Source organism: Thunnus albacares, chromosome 20, assembly GCF_914725855.1.
Source record: "Thunnus albacares chromosome 20, fThuAlb1.1, whole genome shotgun sequence".
NCBI lineage: Eukaryota > Metazoa > Chordata > Actinopteri > Scombriformes > Scombridae > Thunnus > Thunnus albacares.
The window spans coordinates 20,986,388-21,006,826 of NC_058125.1; the positions used below are offsets into that span (position 1 = coordinate 20,986,388).

The 20,439-nt window shown below is 39.9% G+C and overlaps 1 protein-coding gene across 3 annotated transcripts in view; it reads right to left on the reverse strand.

Annotated features, from left to right (window-relative positions):
* wnk4a (WNK lysine deficient protein kinase 4a) overlaps positions 1-20,439 on the reverse strand; it is a 46,900-nt gene that overhangs the window by 21,105 nt on the left and 5,356 nt on the right. For all 3 annotated transcript variants that reach the window (XM_044337105.1, XM_044337104.1, XM_044337106.1), the window contains exons 3-6: positions 5,786-5,958; positions 5,153-5,373; positions 4,014-4,171; positions 536-624 (exon numbers count right to left, since the gene is read on the reverse strand). In XM_044337105.1, the coding sequence (XP_044193040.1) occupies positions 536-624; positions 4,014-4,171; positions 5,153-5,373; positions 5,786-5,958 (641 nt within the window). The remainder of the gene's footprint in view (positions 1-535; positions 625-4,013; positions 4,172-5,152; positions 5,374-5,785; positions 5,959-20,439) is intronic.

The window sequence follows — 20,439 nt, forward strand, 5'->3', positions numbered from 1 at the left end:
TTATTCTCCAAACACATGGAGCATGTTCTATTGATACAAAGAGAGATGCAAAACATGCTGACTATCAGGTTACATTGATTTTATCTCTTACAAGCAAACCTGAGATTGCAAATAATTTGTGCAAAATTAAGTGAATACATGCATTTGTGTCCCTTTTTCAGTAGACATAAAATGTCACACATGAGTTTATCATTATTTCTGAAGGCCTAACTTGTTGGCATTGGACCATATTGACAGTCAGAAAGAGGCTGCAGCAGAGTGTTAAGTTTCTAAAAACATGTTAGTGTGGTTGTCTCATGCACAATGAAAAGGAAACACCACTGTAATACAGTCTAAGAACATTTGACAGATCCTTTAACTACCTATTAACATGTTAATCCTTCTCTCTGCAGGTGCTAGTTAAGAGAAATTTCTATTGGCATTGTAAAACTGCACTTTTTTGACTATTAATAGACTTTGTTATCCGATTACTGTTGATCACAGTTTATGTTAATTTCTAGTTGGCTACTGGGGAATTACTGGGAATCACTGGTACCTTTCATCTTTGTTCATACGAATGCAGCCCTCAGTGATCTCCTTGAGTTCTGGGACTTTGACTTTGTAGAAACTGTCAGGTTTCATGCCCTGTGAAAACAATCAAAAGAGGAAATGGTGTCATTTCATTTGTAGGGATTCATACTAATCAAAAAAATACCAGAGATGCTTTTTCTGACGGGTTTTTCCATTTGGGAGTAGACTGGTACTTTAAGAAGAACAGGTGATCAGCACTCCTCTTCACCTCTTCCAGTTAAACAGTTCTTGTTTTAGAGGAACTCATCAAAGCCATAACAGCCACTCCCACCTGCACCGCATGTGAACGTAATCCTCTGCTTTGTGACATCTGCCACAAGCCAGCATGACATTCGGCTCTGCAATCATGTCAACACCAGAGGAGAACAATACCAAGAACTCATGAAAATGGAAAAAAACCACAGTGCTCCCTTTCCTTCTTCCTTAAACTCTACCAGTCTTTCAGGGAGATTTTCAGCTCCTTTATCTCAAGAAAGAAATATTCAGGCAGGACTACTTACTAATATGAAATAAGGGGGGGGGTTTTCTGAAATGTTATCATGAGAATGTACATTGATTACAGGAAAGCTTCCATCCCTGTAAAAACATTGATAAGAAAGTAAAGAGCCAAGGTCAAAAGAGATGTTTGGCCTACAGATAACCAAGCAACCAGCTGAGATTAGGTCAAAACACCCAAATAATTAGATTCACCAATAAAAGGCTGAGTGGTACACTTTGCTATCACATTTACAGACTGACATGTCACACAGTAACTCTTTTTTTTTTTCTTGTTATGACCACAAGTCGTTTTCCGGGGATATTTCTCTGTTCTGTTTAAAGTGAGACGAATGACAGAGTTGAGACACAAGTTGTTAATCAAAAGAGCAACAAGTGTGTTTGACTTGTTATCTGTCTTTAGAGCAAGCAACGATATTGCCAATGATAAATGTTAACCACTCCGGGTGAGTGCAAAAATAAATTGGGGAGTCCAAAAAAAGCTTCAGTGCAATGACAGAAATGCTGTAATCTTATATGAGACTGATTTGTGATCGAGAGGGATCCGAAGAAGAGCACAGAGGTGTCTTTGTTTAAGCAGTTTGCCTCTGTGTCCTCATGGGTACCTTCGGAATAAATCCATTTTCTCTAAAAGCCGAATCGAATTTGTGACTCCTTTCCTTTCCTGTGGTGACAGAGGTGTAGATAAGATCTTGAGAAATATGCTGGTGTCATATTGATTTTGGTGAGTGTGTCATATTTTACGTTTATTGCGCACGCTGTAATAACCTGATTCATGCATTTAATATGAACCCAAAATCATTCTTTTGCACAAATACAAGAATAAAACAATATTACATCTTACAGGCAACATGAGGTCTTTGCAGCTTTTCTTTGGTGTAGATTTCAACACACTGAAGGAAATACAGTGCATGGACAAAAGTATGTGGACACCCCTGCACATATACTTTTGTTCTGGAGCTATTTTTTTTAATTCAGGAAACTTTTAGAGCTACAGCATACATTTATATGTTTGACAGTATCGTGCTTCCAACAGTTTGTGTTTGACCCTTTCCAGTTTAATGCCTCTGTGCACATAGTGAGGTCTATAAAGAACTGGTTTTCCCAGTTTGGTGTGGAAGAACTTGACTGGCCTGCACAGAGCTCTGACCTCAACCCCATGGTGGCCATGTACAGTCTGTGAATAGGCATGTTGCCACAGTACAGTAGGTAGACATTTATTTATTGATTGGTTGTAAAATGAAAACATGTTGTGTGACTATTCACATTCACAAGATTCTTGCACAATTTATATATGAGCTGCCTTTCATACTGTATATCAAGCTACTCGTCTCACTTTAGGCCCCCTTTATAGCAATCCACTTCCAGTATAAGTCAGTCATATGAGTGAAACATTACGTAGAGTTTCTGGTTTGGTGTTTAATGTGAAAAATGCAGTTGCCACACAAATAAACTGACAGATGTCGCCTGCGCTATTTCCTACTCATCATTGTTCTCTGTATCACAAGGTTGGTTGGACTTCCTTACAGTCAAGAAGAAATAAATAGCTTCCAAACTACCTCACATCTCTTCCCGCATATAAATCTAGTAACTACAGTAACGATCCAGTAACTACTCAACCTTAGATACCCTTCATGTTCGCACTAATGTTGACAGACGTGGTTTCAGGTACAATGCATCTTTGAAATGGAGTGAACTGCAAACTGTCCTCAAACTTGATCCTTATGTTCCTCTCAAAGATTTTACAGCTTTATTATCTGCTGTTTTTTTATGATTCTCGTAACTTTTTTTTATTAATTCCTTGTTTATTGTGTAGTTGTGTTGTTTCATTGTGTTCTTGTCATGAATGTTTTTTGTTCTCTGGTTTCTCTTGGAAAAGAGATTTTTAATCTCAATAATACTGCCTGATTAAATAAAGATTAAATACATCATGAAAGGTACAGCTAATGTGATTTTTATTGAATCTGGTTGCATGGGTAAGTGTCTCCGATTGCACATGGAAAATTATTATGTTTTCTTGTTTGTGGAGGAGCCAGACCCACTCTGACTTGTTGGCATTGTCGATTTCTCGCTTTCCAGCCTCCGTCAGTCACTGTTTGCTTTGCATATGCGACACGCAAGACAGAAACAGCCCTCTTTGTGGAGTAAAGGGTGAGACATAATTTCCAAAACATATAATTCTAGCGTCGCCTGCTCTTGCCCACCGTAGCGTCATAGCTTAAAAATACAGAAGCCTAAAGCCGCTGCTGTAATGCTACGCTGTTTCAACTCACCACTGTGCTTCTGGGCTTTTTTCCCTGAGAAGTCCCACATTTTTTTTCTGTATAAAACTTTCTGATATGACTTGAATCAAACATCAGTTCATGTACTTTAAGTGAGCGCCGGGCTGGGAATCAAACCATCTTTAGCCCTTGACAGATATCTTCCAAAGGCAGAGAAAGATTTTATTTGTTAAGACATTCGTGCTTTCTTAAAATTTCGAGGCGGTTCAGACAAAAATTCTGCAAATGCAAATAGGTCTCTTCAGTTTTCCAAACACTATTTAATGGAGAAAGGAATATTCCAGTGAACATGATAGCGAGTACCAGTTAGAGAAGCTCTTTGAACTGGGGAAGACTCCAGCAATTAGTACCTCAAACATGTGCGAGCCTGCGTCATGATTGCAGGCTGAAAACAGACGAGCGGTCAGATTATGGTACGGTTCTGCGCTTTAAGCTCGTAATGGACAAAACTGAGCCTTTAATATACAAAAATGGGCTTTTATTCCATGAAGGCCCCACTTCTTTCCTAGGATTCAGGATATCCAGATGTATACACGAGATATCCTGCTCCCTAATTACAGTGCGCACATGGAAGAAAGAGAACACATGTGGACCATTACATCTAATACAAGATTAAAAAAAAAAACAACAAAAAAAACAAGGTGGTCTCCTCCACCTCTTACTCACACTGGTGACTTTGCGGTAGATCTGGGCGGCGTTTTGGCACTCGGAGTACGGGTACTCAGAGGTGGCCATCTCCAGGATGCACATTCCAAAGGCGTAGACGTCCACCGCTTCGTCATACTTCTCCTCGTACATCTCTGGGGCCATGAACTCTGGTGTTCCTGTCAGGGTCCAGAGGGGGACAATTAATAAAAACTTTCCTCCATTACAATGGAGAATTCTTTTTTGTCACCGAGGGGAAATTTGGTTTGCAGCCAGTCATACTGCGCACACAATATTATCCTTTCACTGCCTACTGTTCCACCAACAGGATGCTAACACTATGAAGAATTTTCATGCGCTGCTTGTGCTTTTGAACGGTATGTGAATATGAACATACCGTATAATATATGTACTGATAGATAAGACATCCTAGTACAATGCATGGCATATAAAACGTTCCTCCCTGTGGATTAAAGTCCAACATTCACTCTCCTTTTGACTCTGTTTTAGTCTTCAGTCCACCCACCCTTAGCTGCTTAAATACTCCACTATGCTAACCAGCTAGTCACAAATTTTGTTTTTCTGCTTTTTGGTGCTGGACAGACATCATACAATGAGTTTTTAGAGCTCTTTTGCTGCAAACAGCTGCCTGCTGCAGCTGACAAAAAGGTCAATAAGTATGGTGAGACTAACCAAAACAACAAGCTGAAAGACACTAAAGTGGAACCGCAGAGTCTGCTGATAATCTCTGCGGATTTGTCACATGTAGGTTGACATTTGATCCACTATTAGTGTAAAAATACCAATTACAGCAGCTTTAAAAATACATCATTGAGTATGAAATAACTCTTGAGTATACAGTGTTTGATTGGGACCTGTTGATTTAAACTCAACAAAAATCAAGTATCAACAAGTCTTCATACTGCCTCTGGTGGATGACACTCCCTGCTTGCACCTGACGGGAAAGACAAGTTCCCACTGACATTTTAAAGCTGTTTGAGCGATGAGAAAGAAGCAGGGATACAAATAGGAGAATCTAATTTGTGGGAAAGAAGAAGGCTTTAATCCTAGACCTACTTTCTTCCTGATATAAGTAGAAGGAGGTATTTGCGTAAATTATTTGAGGTACGTAAACATACACAGACCAAATTTACACTTACCAATGACACTTTTAGCAAAGGAGGCACTTTTGAGTGTGGCCAGCCCCAGATCTCCTATCTTAACGGAGCCAGTGGGGCCGGTGATGAAGATGTTGTCACATTTGAGGTCCCGGTGGATGATGGGAGGAGTGCGCGTGTGCAAGAAGTGAAGCCCTTTGAGGATCTGACGACTCCAGCGCTGCAGCAGTTTCAGCTTCATCTCCTTGAACCTCTTCAAATACCTGGAACAAAAGGAAGATCAGACTAAACACCCACGTCTAAACAGATCAAAATGCAGCGAGAGGAGGAAGCTTTTTAAGTGCCAAGAAATAATTCATCTGTTATTTTGACAGTCAAGAGGAAGTTTAAAGTGAGTTTCCTGAATTCTGTCCTAGAACGCTGTATCCAAAGTGAAGTTTTTCTCTGGTCCTTATTCTGCACCAAAAGACAAGCTGTCAAACATGACAGAAGTGTCCTCTTTCTTATGGAAGACCTGGCGAGTTTTATTTGGAAAGAGGATATCCGCCACTTGAGGAATGTGACACCTATTCTTACAAATTCTTGAAAGAAAGCACTCCTCTTAGAATTTGATCTTTAAAATAAAAAATAAGAGCAACACTGCAGTTTCAAGGTGAATCGGACGAAGTGACTTACGTTTTGAGCGTGCCTGAGGTCATGAGTTCAGTCACCAGGATGATGCACTTGTGGCCCTTCACCGTGGACTTCCAGGAGTCGTGGAAGCGGACGATGTTCGGGTGCTGCAGCCCCTTCAGCATCTCCACCTCCTCGCTGAAACGCTGTCGTTCCGCCTTGGTCAGTTTACGAGTCTGCAGAAGAAACAACACGGAGTGAACATCTGCAATGTCATGGCAACTGGGCAAAACTCCATCTGCTGAGGAAGAGCATGTGATACCATCTAAAGCTCCAGAACAATTACTAAATAGACCTCGTGGTGAGATTGTTTTGTCAACAATGAGTGTGTTAACATGCTATCCCGGATTTGAGCCTTATTCTGTTTCCATTCATACATGATTTAAACAGCATCCAGATTTCTGATTGTTGTTATGCAGGTGTGTCTGACTTCCAGACATCTTAACCACTCTTCTCATTTCTGTACCGACTGAGTAGTTGTTGAAGATTAACCCAGTTTGGTTTGTGGCTGTCTGGATAAGATGTAATAAGATTTTATTGATCCCCATGGGGGAATTTCAGGTGCCTTATAATGAGACTGAATGTTTCGCTTCATTCTTTCGGGCCAGACATTGTGTTCATGTTATTTAAATTCCTGTTTGCGAAGGGGGTTGTTTTGTTTTGGTTTTTCAGTCGACATGGAAAATGCAGCACACAGAAATGTGCCAATTTAAGAGTTGGTATTTCTTTAAGTCGACCTATAGCAACTTTCACAGCTGCATCAGTCCCATCCACGCTCGTCAATATGTTTGTATGTAATTTGCCGCTATTTTTCATGGATGTCGCTAATTTTCGGGCTCTGGCACAGGGAGATGACAGCTCCATTTTTAATCCCCCTACAAAAGATCTGATTGGCTCAGCTGTTACTCCAACTGGGGGAAACAACCATCAGAGAGCACAACATAAATAAATGAAAAAATTCTGAAATGAGGTCTGAAACCAGGCAAGACTTACTGCTGCAGTCACCGCTCTGCTAGATGTGACTTTACAACCAGGAATTTATGACCAGTGATTTATGAGTAGTACCAGTGTGAGGATTTCATTTTCAGTTCAGCGTGTAGATCATTACATGGTTTATCATCATATTCTTGGTTTTACTAACAAACTTCTACACAACACAAGCAGAAAATGAACATAAACCTGTTTAAGGTGTTTAAATACCACGGTGTCCCAGTTTCTATTGGAGAATATTCAGGTTACTCATGACCGGGATCAGAGCATATACAGGTTTCTAAAACCAACATGTGCAAACACAAACACGTAATCGTAACCAGGATACTGTACATGTACACACACTGTAAGTTTAGTTGGATTAAATAAAACAATAAAAGTGAAGGCAAGTCAACAGTTGAGCTTTAGAGCGATGAAGTATGAACGCACACATGCTCTGCTCTGGTCAAGACATGTACGATTACGTAAGTCGGAGGCAGTAAACACAGCATACAAATACACGGGACCTATTTGATAAATCACGCTTACTTTAGCTAATGAGCTCGCTGCGGGATTGGAAACCACTGGTTCATCCATCTGGATGATGACCGTCCAGTTACATAATCGCATTTATTTTCCAATAAGGGGTGCTCTGACTTAACAAATTTAAGGAGGAGGTTTCAGAAATCCATGTAAAACTGAACCAAACACAGTAATCAAGCTGGATGAACAAAGACATTTTTGTGCTTCCTCTAGGATGAATGGCCCAATTTAGCTCCCGTTGGAGTAACTCTGCCTGTGGTGGGTGGTTTGTGGAAAACTCTCTGGAGACTTCAGCACCATGAATCCTGCATTGAGGCGGATTTCTGGGAAAAATGCTCTGCATATGTTTATGCTTACAATCAACTTGACCGCTACTCTCTCTCTCTTTCCTCTGCTCTGCTCTCTCCCAGCGAGGAGGTGCTGCTGCCTCATCAACACAGGAGGCAGACTGTCTGAAGGACCCGCGCTGTCTGAAGTCACACAACGAAAGAACCCTTTTACCTGCGTCAGTCACCTGTCAAACTGTCATATTACACCAGCAAACATGAGGCCCAGGGCTCAAAAGCAAGACACAGAGGCGACTTCTAGCCAAGGGGATTTGCGTTTACGTCGTCAGTGATCAGTTTATGATGTGAACACAGGCTAGTGCTTATACTTCATTTGTGAGACCTCTGTCAGAAATGCTAAATGGTTTGCAAAAAAGGAAAATATCTTGGGTTAAGAGTAAGAATAATGATTAAAACGTGTTTAGGCAAGCGTCATCAGGGTTCAGTAAGGCTATTAGAGCACACACTCCATTTATCTTCTGAATAAGTCAGTTCAGCTTTAATCTAATTTTTGCTTTTTGCAGTTCAGTTTGCTTTATGGCCTTAAAGATGACACATTGCAGAAGTGAGCTCTGAGGTTTATTGCCGCTATAGCAGGTCACCGTACCCTTAAAAGCACATGTAACATAATACAAATCATGGGTGTGTGTGTGTTCAGTTAGTGCGTGAGCCAGGGTGAGTGAGTCAGTGGGTTTATGGGTTGATGTGCATCTGGATATTTATGTATCTAAGCGCGATAACATCAGACCCCCGCGTTGAGAGCTTTGTCTCCTGTGGATAGTCGCCTGTGCAGTGCTGTGCAGAGAAATGGCGGCTGTTTGCAGTTCAGAGATGGTGTAACTTTCATTAGCTGTGGCACAGAGCCGAGTCACTTGGAGACCCTGACACTTTCAAACCGCGAGATTTACAAGAGCTCTGCATGCTGGATGCCATGATTGCAAAGTACTGAAAATGCAAAATACAGACGTTCTTGGAAGAGTCAAAATCTAGCTCTGGCAATTCTGAGCAACACTGCTCATAAAATGTGAGCTGTTGAGTGAAATGGAGCTGATAATGGATGATCACCACATGTGAGGCATCAAAACTTGTTCTCAATTCAAACCACCAAAGTGAGGAATTTAAAAATGCCAAAAAAGTTTAAAATGCAGTGGAAAATCAGGTGCAGATGGAAAACAAAAAAAAAAAAAAAAGCAAAGTATGATCTGTGTTAACATTTGTGATGCTGTCATCTGGCTGCATTGTTGTTGGTGTTGGCTAAATTCAGGGTAACATAACAACGCCTTTTCCCAGTAATCGCACGCACTTAAACTGTAATTAATAGCAGAAATGAAAAGAATCACAATGCTTCAGTTTGACTAAAATGGTTTTCACATCATTAAAGCCACAAATTCATTAGAGAAAAGTCTTTTAAACATGTCTTTAATTATCGTAGATAACGATTGTGTGTTTCATTTCGACTTATCGATATCAGAGGCGATCAAGTTATGGTGGGCATTTCCTGAAGAAGGAATCCTCTGTTGACAGCTGTGCAAGTCTCCTATCTAACTTTTCCATGGGATATTTGACTGTATCTATCCACCCCCGCCCTCTCTCTTCCCCCTTCCATCTTTTAAAAAACAAAGCCAAAAAGCATTGCATAATGCTGGAGAAAGCAATGCTAGGGGGGTGGCAGGGGAGGGAGGAGGGGGGGGGGGGGAGCCACAAAAACAAACTATATCTGTTTTGAAAAGACAAGCGGGCATATCCAGGAAACAGAGCAGTTTAGATTCAGAAATGTGCGAAACGAGCCTCTGCTAAAAGTTTTCCTCCAGCTGGATGACTTATTCTTAGCCACTGGGAGGTGTGTGTGTGTGTGTGTGTGTGTGTGTTGAGTAGGGGGTCTGCAATAACTGGGGTTGGAAATACTTGGGCTTGGTGCCACATAAGCGGTGTTACATAAGCAGTGTTGATGGTAGAGGAGCCACTGGTATTAAGATACCCCTGTCAGCGCCCCTATTATGACAACCAGGACATGAGTACCACATGTCAGCCAACATTGACGGCAGACCAGGTGGTGTACGCTGTGGCTTAATACGGGAATGAACAGTTTGCAATGTCCTGATGTTACACTCAAAGAGATACAGTAAGTCTGGACAGGATTTGAGTAACATCCAGTCAGCGTGGGCAGGCTGCGGTATCTGTAGGAATCTTGACTGAATGCAGTGAGAAAAGTAGGGCAAGTGAAAAAATGGATTCAGTCATATTATAGCCTGCAGGGATTTGTGTTAAGGGTTAGAAGGAGAGTTTTCAGTGCATTTTTCCATATTGATGTCTTGAATACTTGGATATGCATTCAAAATGAGATGTAATGATGAATGATAGATCAACAAATCTCATGAATAAGTCTCTCAATACTTTCCAACTTTCCTACGTCCTGAAGATTTGAATCTTTAAAAAGTGGTCAAATATATATATATATATATATATATATAAAAAAAAGGGGCTCAGTAAACCACAGTGCCCAGTAACAGCTGGGCACTGTGGTTTTTTTTAGCAAAAGTTACTCAAACAGGAGTACATTTTTGGCGGGACTATTTTCAGTTAGTCTAAAAGCATTTACAACTGCAGGATGGCGTATATTGGATTTACTCAAAATAAACTACAGTGCCTAATTAATAGCAATGAAGGAACATGTCACTAAGTGCAACAGTGTGGCTCACTGATGGGTTTTTAATAGTGTGAGGACAACAACGTACCTCTATGACACAGTGGAAGAAGCTACATCAGTCTTCAGCTGCACAGACAATACTTGTTAGATAAGTTCATTGATGGTCTTTTCGAGGGATTTGTTAATAACACAAATGTAGAATATTGCCAGCGTTGTCCCAATGTGGGAAAAAAATGCCAAACATGTTGATTCCAGTTTCTGAACTGTGAGGTTTTGCTGCTTTTCTCAGAATCACATCATTAAATTCAAATTAAATTCCACATTTTGGGGTTTTGGACTGTCGGCGAGACAAAATATGCAATTTTGAGATAATCTTGTTCTCTGAAAAGTTGTGAAGGGCATTTTTCTCTAATTTCCGCCATTTTATACACTAAACAATCAACCAATTCATTTAAAAAATACCTGACAAATTAATCCATTATGACAATACTTGTTCGTCTCAGCTCTAGTAAAGAAACTGTTAATAGTGGGCAGTATGTCTACGATCAAGGCCAAATCACTGAATAGACACAATGTTCATAATATGTGAGAGAACAAGTCGTAACTTTTTGTGTAATTTCAGAAACGATTCAATTGATCTTAGATACTTTTCCATCTACCATGACCTCTCTATGAACCCTTTTAGGGACTAAAATGTAAGCTTTCCCTTTTCTTTCCTGTCATTAACTTTGAAAAATTATTGAACATGCTGTTAACAGGCCATAACTCATGTATTACAGATGTTGACGGTGAAGAGCCCTCCAGACAAAGACCAGAGTTCACAGAGTCCCTCTGATGACAGAGCAGGCAGGAGAGAACCTGCACGACGGCGGCTTCAGCATTACCAAACCACCGTCCATCAGAGGTGATGACGACTGGCTCGCCAAGCTCTGGGATTGAGGTCAAAGGCAAAAGAGAGAAAAAAAACAAAACAGTGTGACCTCACATGACATACCTGCCTGACTGATATATACTTTGTATAAACACGCACGTAGGCACTCACACTGGTACAGTGTTGCATTTAGATGTTTGCAGGTGAGAACTGAGGTGCTAGTGTGCTCTTTCCAAGGAAAACCTGACATGTTCTGTAAATGGAGCGGGCAGAGGGAGGTTAGCCATTAATCTCATAAGGATTGAGGACTCAAACCAGCCTCTGACTGCTGGTCTCACACTGAGAACCTGACCTGACTTGTGGCGCCGAGCTAATTACCTGCCCAAGTAAAAGAGACCAAGATGTAGGATTACGCTATCTGTTGTGCATTTCGACAGTGAAACGTGGGCTGTAAAGAAGGTCTTTGTCGTTCTGGTTTGGATACTTTCCCCATTTATTAATATATTTGCACAAGTGCAAGGTTGTCCTCTGAACTGTACAGTATGAGCTGTCTCAGAAAGTATTGCATCACCTTGTTTGAGAGACTAAGATTGATTTGTTTGAGAGCTGGGGGATCCAGTAGCTTTAGTCTATTTACTCTGTTATTCTTAACATCTCTCAACCTGTCTCATGTTTGCTTTTAGTAACTCACTAAAACCTCAGTCTTCTATAAACGGTGCAGCACTTTGTATGGTCCTTTGAGACTCTTCTTCATAAATAATCCTCTCCGCCTTTCAAGCTGAGCGATGTATTGCACAATTACAGTAATTGGTAACTTTTCCTTGCATGCTACCAACCTGATCCACCTGATTCTTCACTTCTATAAGCGCTGTATCATTGTCTTTTGTTGTGCTTCTTCTTTGGCAGTTTGTGATTATGGGAATGACAAAGACAGTTGCTTGTAGGTGTCCATTAAAGGCTTTCAGTGTAAATATGAATATATAAGTTGTTAAGGGACTTACCCAGGCTAATTACAGACAATAACTTAGCAGTAATTCATAAACAATGCTCCCTTTATAACTATAATGCTCAGCTTGGCTGTGGTGCGTGTGCGACAGAGTGAAGATCAGTTTGACCTGTGACCCATTTCAGCGAACCTCTGACCCCGTCTCAGACGAGAAGACGCAATCTGGTCAAATAACCCTGCGAGGGGAAGGAAGCTTTGAAATGCTGGAGGGAGAGTGTATCAGCGGTTCTCCCAGTGTGGTGGCATTTGAAGTAAAGAGTGTGAATGGAACAAACATTTTGTCCTCTTCAGTCAAACCCAGCGAACCACAGAAAGATCACAAGACGCCTGGAGGACACGGCCTGCGAGAGTTTTGTCTTCAAAAACACAGCACAGCGAAGTCGGGTCAACAAGATGACTTGGAGAAGCAGCAAAACAACGGAAAGGGCTTAGTTATGGGTCATTCAATCTAACTTGGTTATGTAATCAGGCACAATTATGATGACACGCTTTCTGTGATGAGTAGAGTTTAAAATGATGTAACAATATTTTTTATCAAGACGACAAACTAAAACAGCACTTTGAAGCACCGAAATCTAACAGAATGCATGTTTTTGCAAAGCTGAAGCAATTAATACGAGCTAAAACATAATGTACCAGTCTGCTTGTTAATAACTTACTCTACTATATTCCCCGATTGATGTGAAAAACCCACTTAATGGAGCAACTGTGAGAGAATTCAATAAACAAGTAATGTGTCACATGAGATTCTCCCACTTCCATAAATAAACAACATATATTTAGCGGTTCCTTATCTCGCACAATGAGGATCATTATTGAAAATAGTGTGTTGGGTACACTGGCACACAGGATGTAACAGCCTGTCATGCTCCGTCACGGTTACGTCTTCTACCACTATAAAGGGCCAAGGCGAACCTGTAGGCTCTTAAACCTGATTAAACTGGCCACGCAGCTACGGCAGCCAAAACAATAATCCGTACATCTTTACAACAGAGAGCCTTCTCCATCACTTACTGCTACTAAGATATATGTCATTTTATTTTATTGCACACGAATTCACGTCATCCGCATATTATACCGTATGCCAAAAAGGCTGAATTTAATATGCTGTGATGTGCCAACCTCTTCGCCTCCTCACAATTAAAATTTTTATCTGTTTGCTGACGTTCTCGGACGTAACCCTCAAACTCCCAATCTCACAACAAGAATTATCTCAGTCCTAATCAAATAGGTATTTTAAAATGTTTACGATAATTATCAACCGGGCTACTGTTAAAAAAAACTACAGGCCTCAACAAGTTAACGTCAATCCATATCTCGCAGGTCTTAAAGGTATGTCCCTCTTGGGCAGATTCCTCAGATCTACTGGTGCCAATTTTCTTTTTTTTCCACAGTAACTGTTTGAAAGATCTTAGCTAAACTGTATTTGTATGTACTTGTTTTTCTGGTTCATTTTAATTTAGTGTCACATAGGCTGGTTTTGCAGAGTAGGAGAGAGAAAATACAAGTATGAGGGGAGATAGACCAGTGGTTGCCAATCTTTTTGGCTTGTGGTTTTAAAATGACATAAAGCTAATAATTACTTAAGGAAGGCCTAATTCATTTCAATCATTATCTACAGGCCTGAAGACGTATAATTATCAGATATTTCACAAGAACGAAAAAGAAAGTTTAGAAGAGAGGGTTTACAAGTTAAAACAAATAGTTTTATTGTGGACAACTTTTGGGTTGCCAGGTTGTGAAAAAACTGCCTGGTATTTTGTCTTTCTATTTGGAAATAACGCAGTTGAAATAAATGCTCATGGGTTTCTAACAATAGTTTTTACAATAATGTATCAAGTCTGCAGTTGTTAATAAATGGATTTTGGTTTCAGGACGCTCTGCAGCTCCTTTATAGAAGGTAAGTTGTCAAACAGTCCATTAGAGAAGTAAGAGTCAGGCTGGAGGAGGAAAAACATCAACTGAGGGTAAATTGTTCTTATAAATGGCTTGTAAAGGACCTGCAAAGTATTTGTAAATGATCAGTCAATCACTGATAAAGCCACTAGTTACAGATTAAAAAAAAAACACACCTCCCTTCCTCTACTGTATCTTATGACCTCCATCTTGGCAGCCACTAGTCTCTAGACACTCACAAGCAGCATTTAAATCAACATCGAATCATTATCACATCATCATCATCATTATCAAATATAGTTTTCAACAGATGACAACATAGCTGTCACTATCTGAACTGTCCCGGTGCAAAAAGCTCCACAACATCTGGTGCTTCGAGCAGGACAGTATGCTAAGCTTTTCTGGGAAGTACCTGTAGTATTTGACTGAGGTCGGACCAGGAAAGCATAAGCGCAAAGCCTTTTGAAGTTGTTATGACCGCGGGCTCTGCAACAGCCAGACAAAGTGCTTTCATCTCGGGGCGCTTTTGTCTTTTTTAATATTACTTTTTATGAAGTTAAAGCTGATAAAAATCACTTGAAATTCCAAGTATCTGCAAAGAATTGCAATATTCTTTTATTCACTTCATAATTAAATAAAAAATGCGTTGTGTTGTTTTGTATAGATGTGTTTTTCATGAACGTCTGCCAATCTAAACAAAATGAAACCTTCAACTGAAATGAAACATGAGGCACGTGCTCCATGTTGAAACTGTATGTTTGCTAACTGGTTTATTTGTCCTCTACTTAAGTTTCTGGCTGCAGGGGGAGGCAGCGGCATAGTGTTATACTATCAAGTGCCACTAGCAACCAGGACCAGACATAGTTTACAAAGTGATGGTATGCAAGCGGTGCCCTTGTCACAGGAAGGCAACAACATAAATGATTTATGAATCCTCTACTCAACTGGTCAACTCTGTCAAAAAAAGGTAAAAAACGACGGATATTTTGAGAGCAACCAACTTTAGAAACCCACTGAGCTTCGAGATAAATGTGAACTAAGACAGCACAGTTCACGTTGGGGGCGGAACACAAATTAATGTTTTCTGTTGACTGAGAAAACACATTACAGTGTTTGTTGATGGATATTGCAAGGTGCCGGACCCCAAACAGGTAGAGCCATTACTGTACAACCAATGGCTGATTCATGCCAGGGCTCACATGGCAGCTTAGAGCACATTTACACTCCTGACACCTCCGTCCTGCACGCTCTGACACACACGGTCAGTTCAGAAATGACCAGAGGTTACCCTGTGGAGCAGTCTTTTCCTTTACCAACTATGGCCTCAGAGCCCCAACAGCTATTAAAACTAGAGGTCTTTTGGTTTGTTTAGGAAGCAGGACTCAGGCTTTCTCCTGGGCTCACACTGCAGCATGACCACATGTTTTCCCTCAAAGGAACAACCATACAGTCTCACTTTTAATACTGAAAACATCGTGTAGAGAAGACATTTTTCCAAAGTGCACTTTTGACTGTTTTTTTTTTTCTAGAGGCCACTACACACTGCGATTTTTTTTTGTCCCAGACAATACTTGCTAATCATGAAAGAAACACAGCGAAATCTTTGGTCATCAATCCAAAAAACAGAGCTCCTAAATCGCAGAGCATTAACTGACTTGTCTACAGATTACAGATTTAGAGCTTTGGTGACCAAAGAGCTTTGTCACTGACCAACATTTAAGGCCAAATGACTGCTGAGTCCTGCTGGAGATCTCTGTTGTATGTTGTCACTCCTCTCTCGCCCCTCATTTCCTGTCACCTCTCTACTATCCGCCATAAAACAAAGGCTAAAATGCCCCCCAAAATACTTGAAAAACAACCAACCAATTGCAACGAGACAAATCTGGCACAAAATGATATTAGACTGGATAATACACTAGGAGGCACCAACATCATACACACCATTTTTGCATATACAGTAGTAAAACATGAGAAAATAGAAGCAGCACTATGGACAAAGCTTGTTTTCTGTCATTTGTAAGTTCCTTATTAAATTGTTGCTTCTTTTTCAAGAGAGTGATGCAGATGGATGTTGCAAGTTTATGATGTGTCATAGCGCTACGATACATAGCGCCGCCACACTGATGTTGTTCTGTCTGACACAGATTGCGACCAAGATTTATTTATACCCATCTTGCAGAGTGTGACATGCAAGTATCCTGCAAAATTGCTGTTATTGTTCTGTGTATATACGCCTCAAGGGTGTTAGGAATCATTTTTATGAAGAATAGTTTTGACATCCATTGGTAGGGAGGGGGTTAGGAGCTAATCTGACTGAGACAACAACACATGTCATTCCAGGACATGGACACACATTCAAAGAGGATGTTGCGTTTGTTGGATAAATCCAAATCCTGTGCTCCTTTAAAAGATTGAGTCAATGTGATTACTGTAAATACAAAAGCTTCTTCTTGTTCTTCTCAAGTTTTATCACCATCATCATCGTTCCAGAGGAATGCATATTGATGTCATTTTGAAAAAGATCTCCAAGTTTCTGAGGATAAACCCGATGACAGGAAACAAGCTTTCTGCTCAGCTCCATTTGACAAAAACATGAAACAGAGCTGGTGACCGTATAAAATATGGGTCACCAGAAAACTATAACTGGTAGCTGGAAAACTTTAATCAAACCTGGACTACTTGTTTAAAACTCTCATATGAAGAATCGATCAGTGGAGGTATCCCAATAAAAGCAGCGACTCAGTAGAGACAGAGCTTTTGCACATGGCACACTTGTGTATGTTGAAGTACAATAGTTCAGTCATTACATCTGGCAGATGGAGAACCAGTCTCTAATCTGTTCTTTCCACTAACTGTTGCCAGTCTGTGTCTGGCAGACTTATGTGCTGTTCCAGTTGAAAGGCTTTGAACTGCTGATAGTTCAAAGTCTTGAAAAATACATTTTTTTAATTTGTTTATTACTATGACAAGAGGCAAGAGGAAGTTTTTTTTTTTATATATATATTCTCTGTTATGACTTCACAGAATATTCTGGATATTTGTTATTTCCTTGCACAGAATAGAAAAACAAACAGAAAGTCAGATTATTGTGTTTGTATTTCCCCGTAACCTGAATAACACTGGCTTATCTAGGTTATTATATTTAGCTTCCTATTAATCAAAGCTTATATGAGCTTACTGGAGCTAGTGTAAACGCATGATTTTATTTCCTCTTAAACAGAATAATATGGTTTCTTAAAAAATATGAATGTTTATGTAACTTGCATCTAAAATACTTTGGTTTATTACACATAAAACAGATGTATTTTACATTACTATTTGTTTACTGTGCTTAATTATATGTTACTATCTTACTGCTGGTTTAGACATGTTTTAGATTTAATTAGGGTGGCAACTAATGATTATTTTCATTATCGATTAAACTTTTGATTAATCAATTAGTTGTTTTGTCCATAAAATGTCAGAAAATGGTGAAAAATGTCGATTCCTGTTTCCAGGAACCTAACGTTACATCTTCAAATGTCTTATTCTGCCCACAACCCAAAGATATTCAGTTTACTGTCGTAGAAGACTAATCAAAAGAATTAATTGATAATCAAAATAGTTGGCAATTAATTGATTAATCAAATAATTGTTGCAGCTCTAGATTTAATAAAGTAAATACACCACTAACAAGCTACTAATCAGGGAAAACATATTTAATTTAGCATATTTACTAAATAAAATATGCTACGACACAGAAATGTAAGTACGAACAGCCAGCGAGAGTGTTTCTACATGCCATTTGCTTATATTGAGATATTCAGGGTTACTGAACAGCACTGCAGCTTATCCCAGCATGCATTGCCTGAGAGGAGGGTTACACCCTGGACACGTTACCACAGAGCTAAGACATATAGAAACACACAATCATGCTTCACAACTACCAGCAACTCTGACACAGCCTCCGGCCCCTGAACACAGAGCCACCGTGCTGCCCCAGCTTGTACCTATCCACCCTTAATAACAGTAACAGACAGTAGAGACTGTAACATACTATCAACAGCAGCCAATGGGACACTGTTATCTAGTTCCTACGCTGAGTGCATACTATACGATACAGACCGGCTATATCTTGCAGAGCAATCACCAAATGAGTGCACATTTAGTACAGTACATGTTTTATAGGTGACACAGTGTGGCCTTCCTTTCAGGACTCTGCAGAGCTAATGCAAACAAACAAACAGCCCTCACGTCAAAGTGACGTGCTGGCATGTGTAAATGTAGGCTATCATTGTGGGCCTCCTTCACTTTCTCCTCCGAGAACATTGGCTGACCCTGATAAGCTGGATCTCGCTGCACCGCTGGCCCTGCGAGGAAAGACAGTGTTGATGTTGGCCACAGAGGAACTGATAGGAAGCCCACAGCTTGTGTTATGTCACTGAACACTAGCCACATTCAGATAAAGGTTACACAGCTAGGCTTTTATGAAGCTAGCATGGGAGAGATGGGGGCAACCAAAATCTAGAGTTTGTGCCAAACTAGATTTATGCTTTGTTGTTTAACCTCATAACTCAGAATACAAACTGTGCAGACCCAGTAGCAACACATTAATAAGGTTTTACACAGCTTTAATTTGATCTGGTGCTATTATATGAGCTTTAAAACTCTGAGCTAAAACGTAAACTGAGCAGTTTCCAGCTCTTTCTACTCCATGAGCCAACTTTCACTGCAGCGGTAATGGTTCCAACTTGTACTACAGCAGGGGTGATGTAAACCCCCCCCCCCCCCCGCTTCCTTTTGTCCTTAGGTAACTTTGTTTGACTTACAAACAGAATAGGCCTGAAACCTTTTTTTCTTATTGATTCATCTGCTGACTGATTTTAAAAAAAAAAGACGGATCAATTCATTGTTTATTTCTGGTCTATTAAACGTTTGAAAATAGTGAAAAACATCAACACAGTTCCCAGAACCCATAAAGACATCTTCAAAACTGCTTGTTTTGTTTGACGAACAGTCCAAAACCAAAAGATACAATGACATAATGACATAAAAACAGAAAAGCGGCAAACCTTCACATCTGAGAAGCTGGAAACAATGAAAGTTGGCCTTTTTGTCTGATACATGACTTAAAGGGTTAATTGATTGAATTTTTCAAGTAAAAATGCCAAACATTTGATGGTTGTGGGTTCTCAAATGTGAGAATTTGCTGCTTTTCCTGATCTTACATTACAGTAAATTGAGTATTTTGGGGATTTGGATTGTTGATCAGTCAAAAGAAGACATTTCACCTGATGTGTATCTTTCACTGTTTTCTGATGATTTATGGACTAAACAATTGGTTGATTAATCAAGAAATTAACAGTTACCAGAGATACCCAAGTTTCAATACTGGCAGCAAAATTATACTTTTCACGATCCCTTACTTTAAGAAATAAACATGTTTTTCTACAAAATAGTTTATTTCATCTAAAAAAAAAGGCCAAACTTCTCAAAAGTTAAATGTTGTCTGTACACGAGCGCACAAGAAGCCCAAATAAACAAATTCACATAATTATGATTTAAAGGTGCAGTGTGTAGGATTTAGTGACATCTAGCGGTGAGGTTGCAGATTGCAACCAACTGCATACTCCTCCTCCTCCCCTTCCAACTGTGTAGGAGAACCTACGGTGGCTGCGAAACTTGCGAAAAATGCAAAAGGCCCTCTCTAGAGCCAGTGTTTGGTTTGTCCTTTCCGGGCTACTGTAGAAACATGGCAGTGCAACATGGCGGGCTCGGTGGAAGAGGACCCACTCTCTATGTAGATATAAAGGGCTGATTATAAGGTAACTAAAACACAACGATTCTTATTTTCAGGTGATTATACACTAATTATGAATATTATATTTCATTTCTGCCAAGTCTGTTCCGCTAGATGCCACTAAATTCTACATGCTGCACCTTTAAATCAAGAACAACCTGTATAAAGAATAAGCCAACAAGACTATAATTTTGACAGTACATGATGCCAACCTTCGGTACTTGCCAGTTTTTGATATTTGGTGATACAGACAAAGTTTCACTCAGTATTTAAAAAGTACTGAGATTCAATACAGGCCCGACTGATGACAATGAAATCTACTTTTACTGAATTTCTCTGCATCACACAAGAGATATTTTACTTCTAGTTGAGCAATCACTTGTACATTATAGTTTAGGGTGACATATATATGCCAAACTTGGTCCTATGACACATTATTTATACCTGAGACCAATGAAAAACTGGTGAACAACAGCCGACACTATGTGCAGTATCTCCATGAGAGAGTTGCAGGAAAGGGTTACCACAAAGAAGTATTTTCATTATCCAAAAAAAAAAAAAAATCACCAAATAAACTTATTTGACCATCTACAAAAACCATGACCACCCAAGTGCACCAA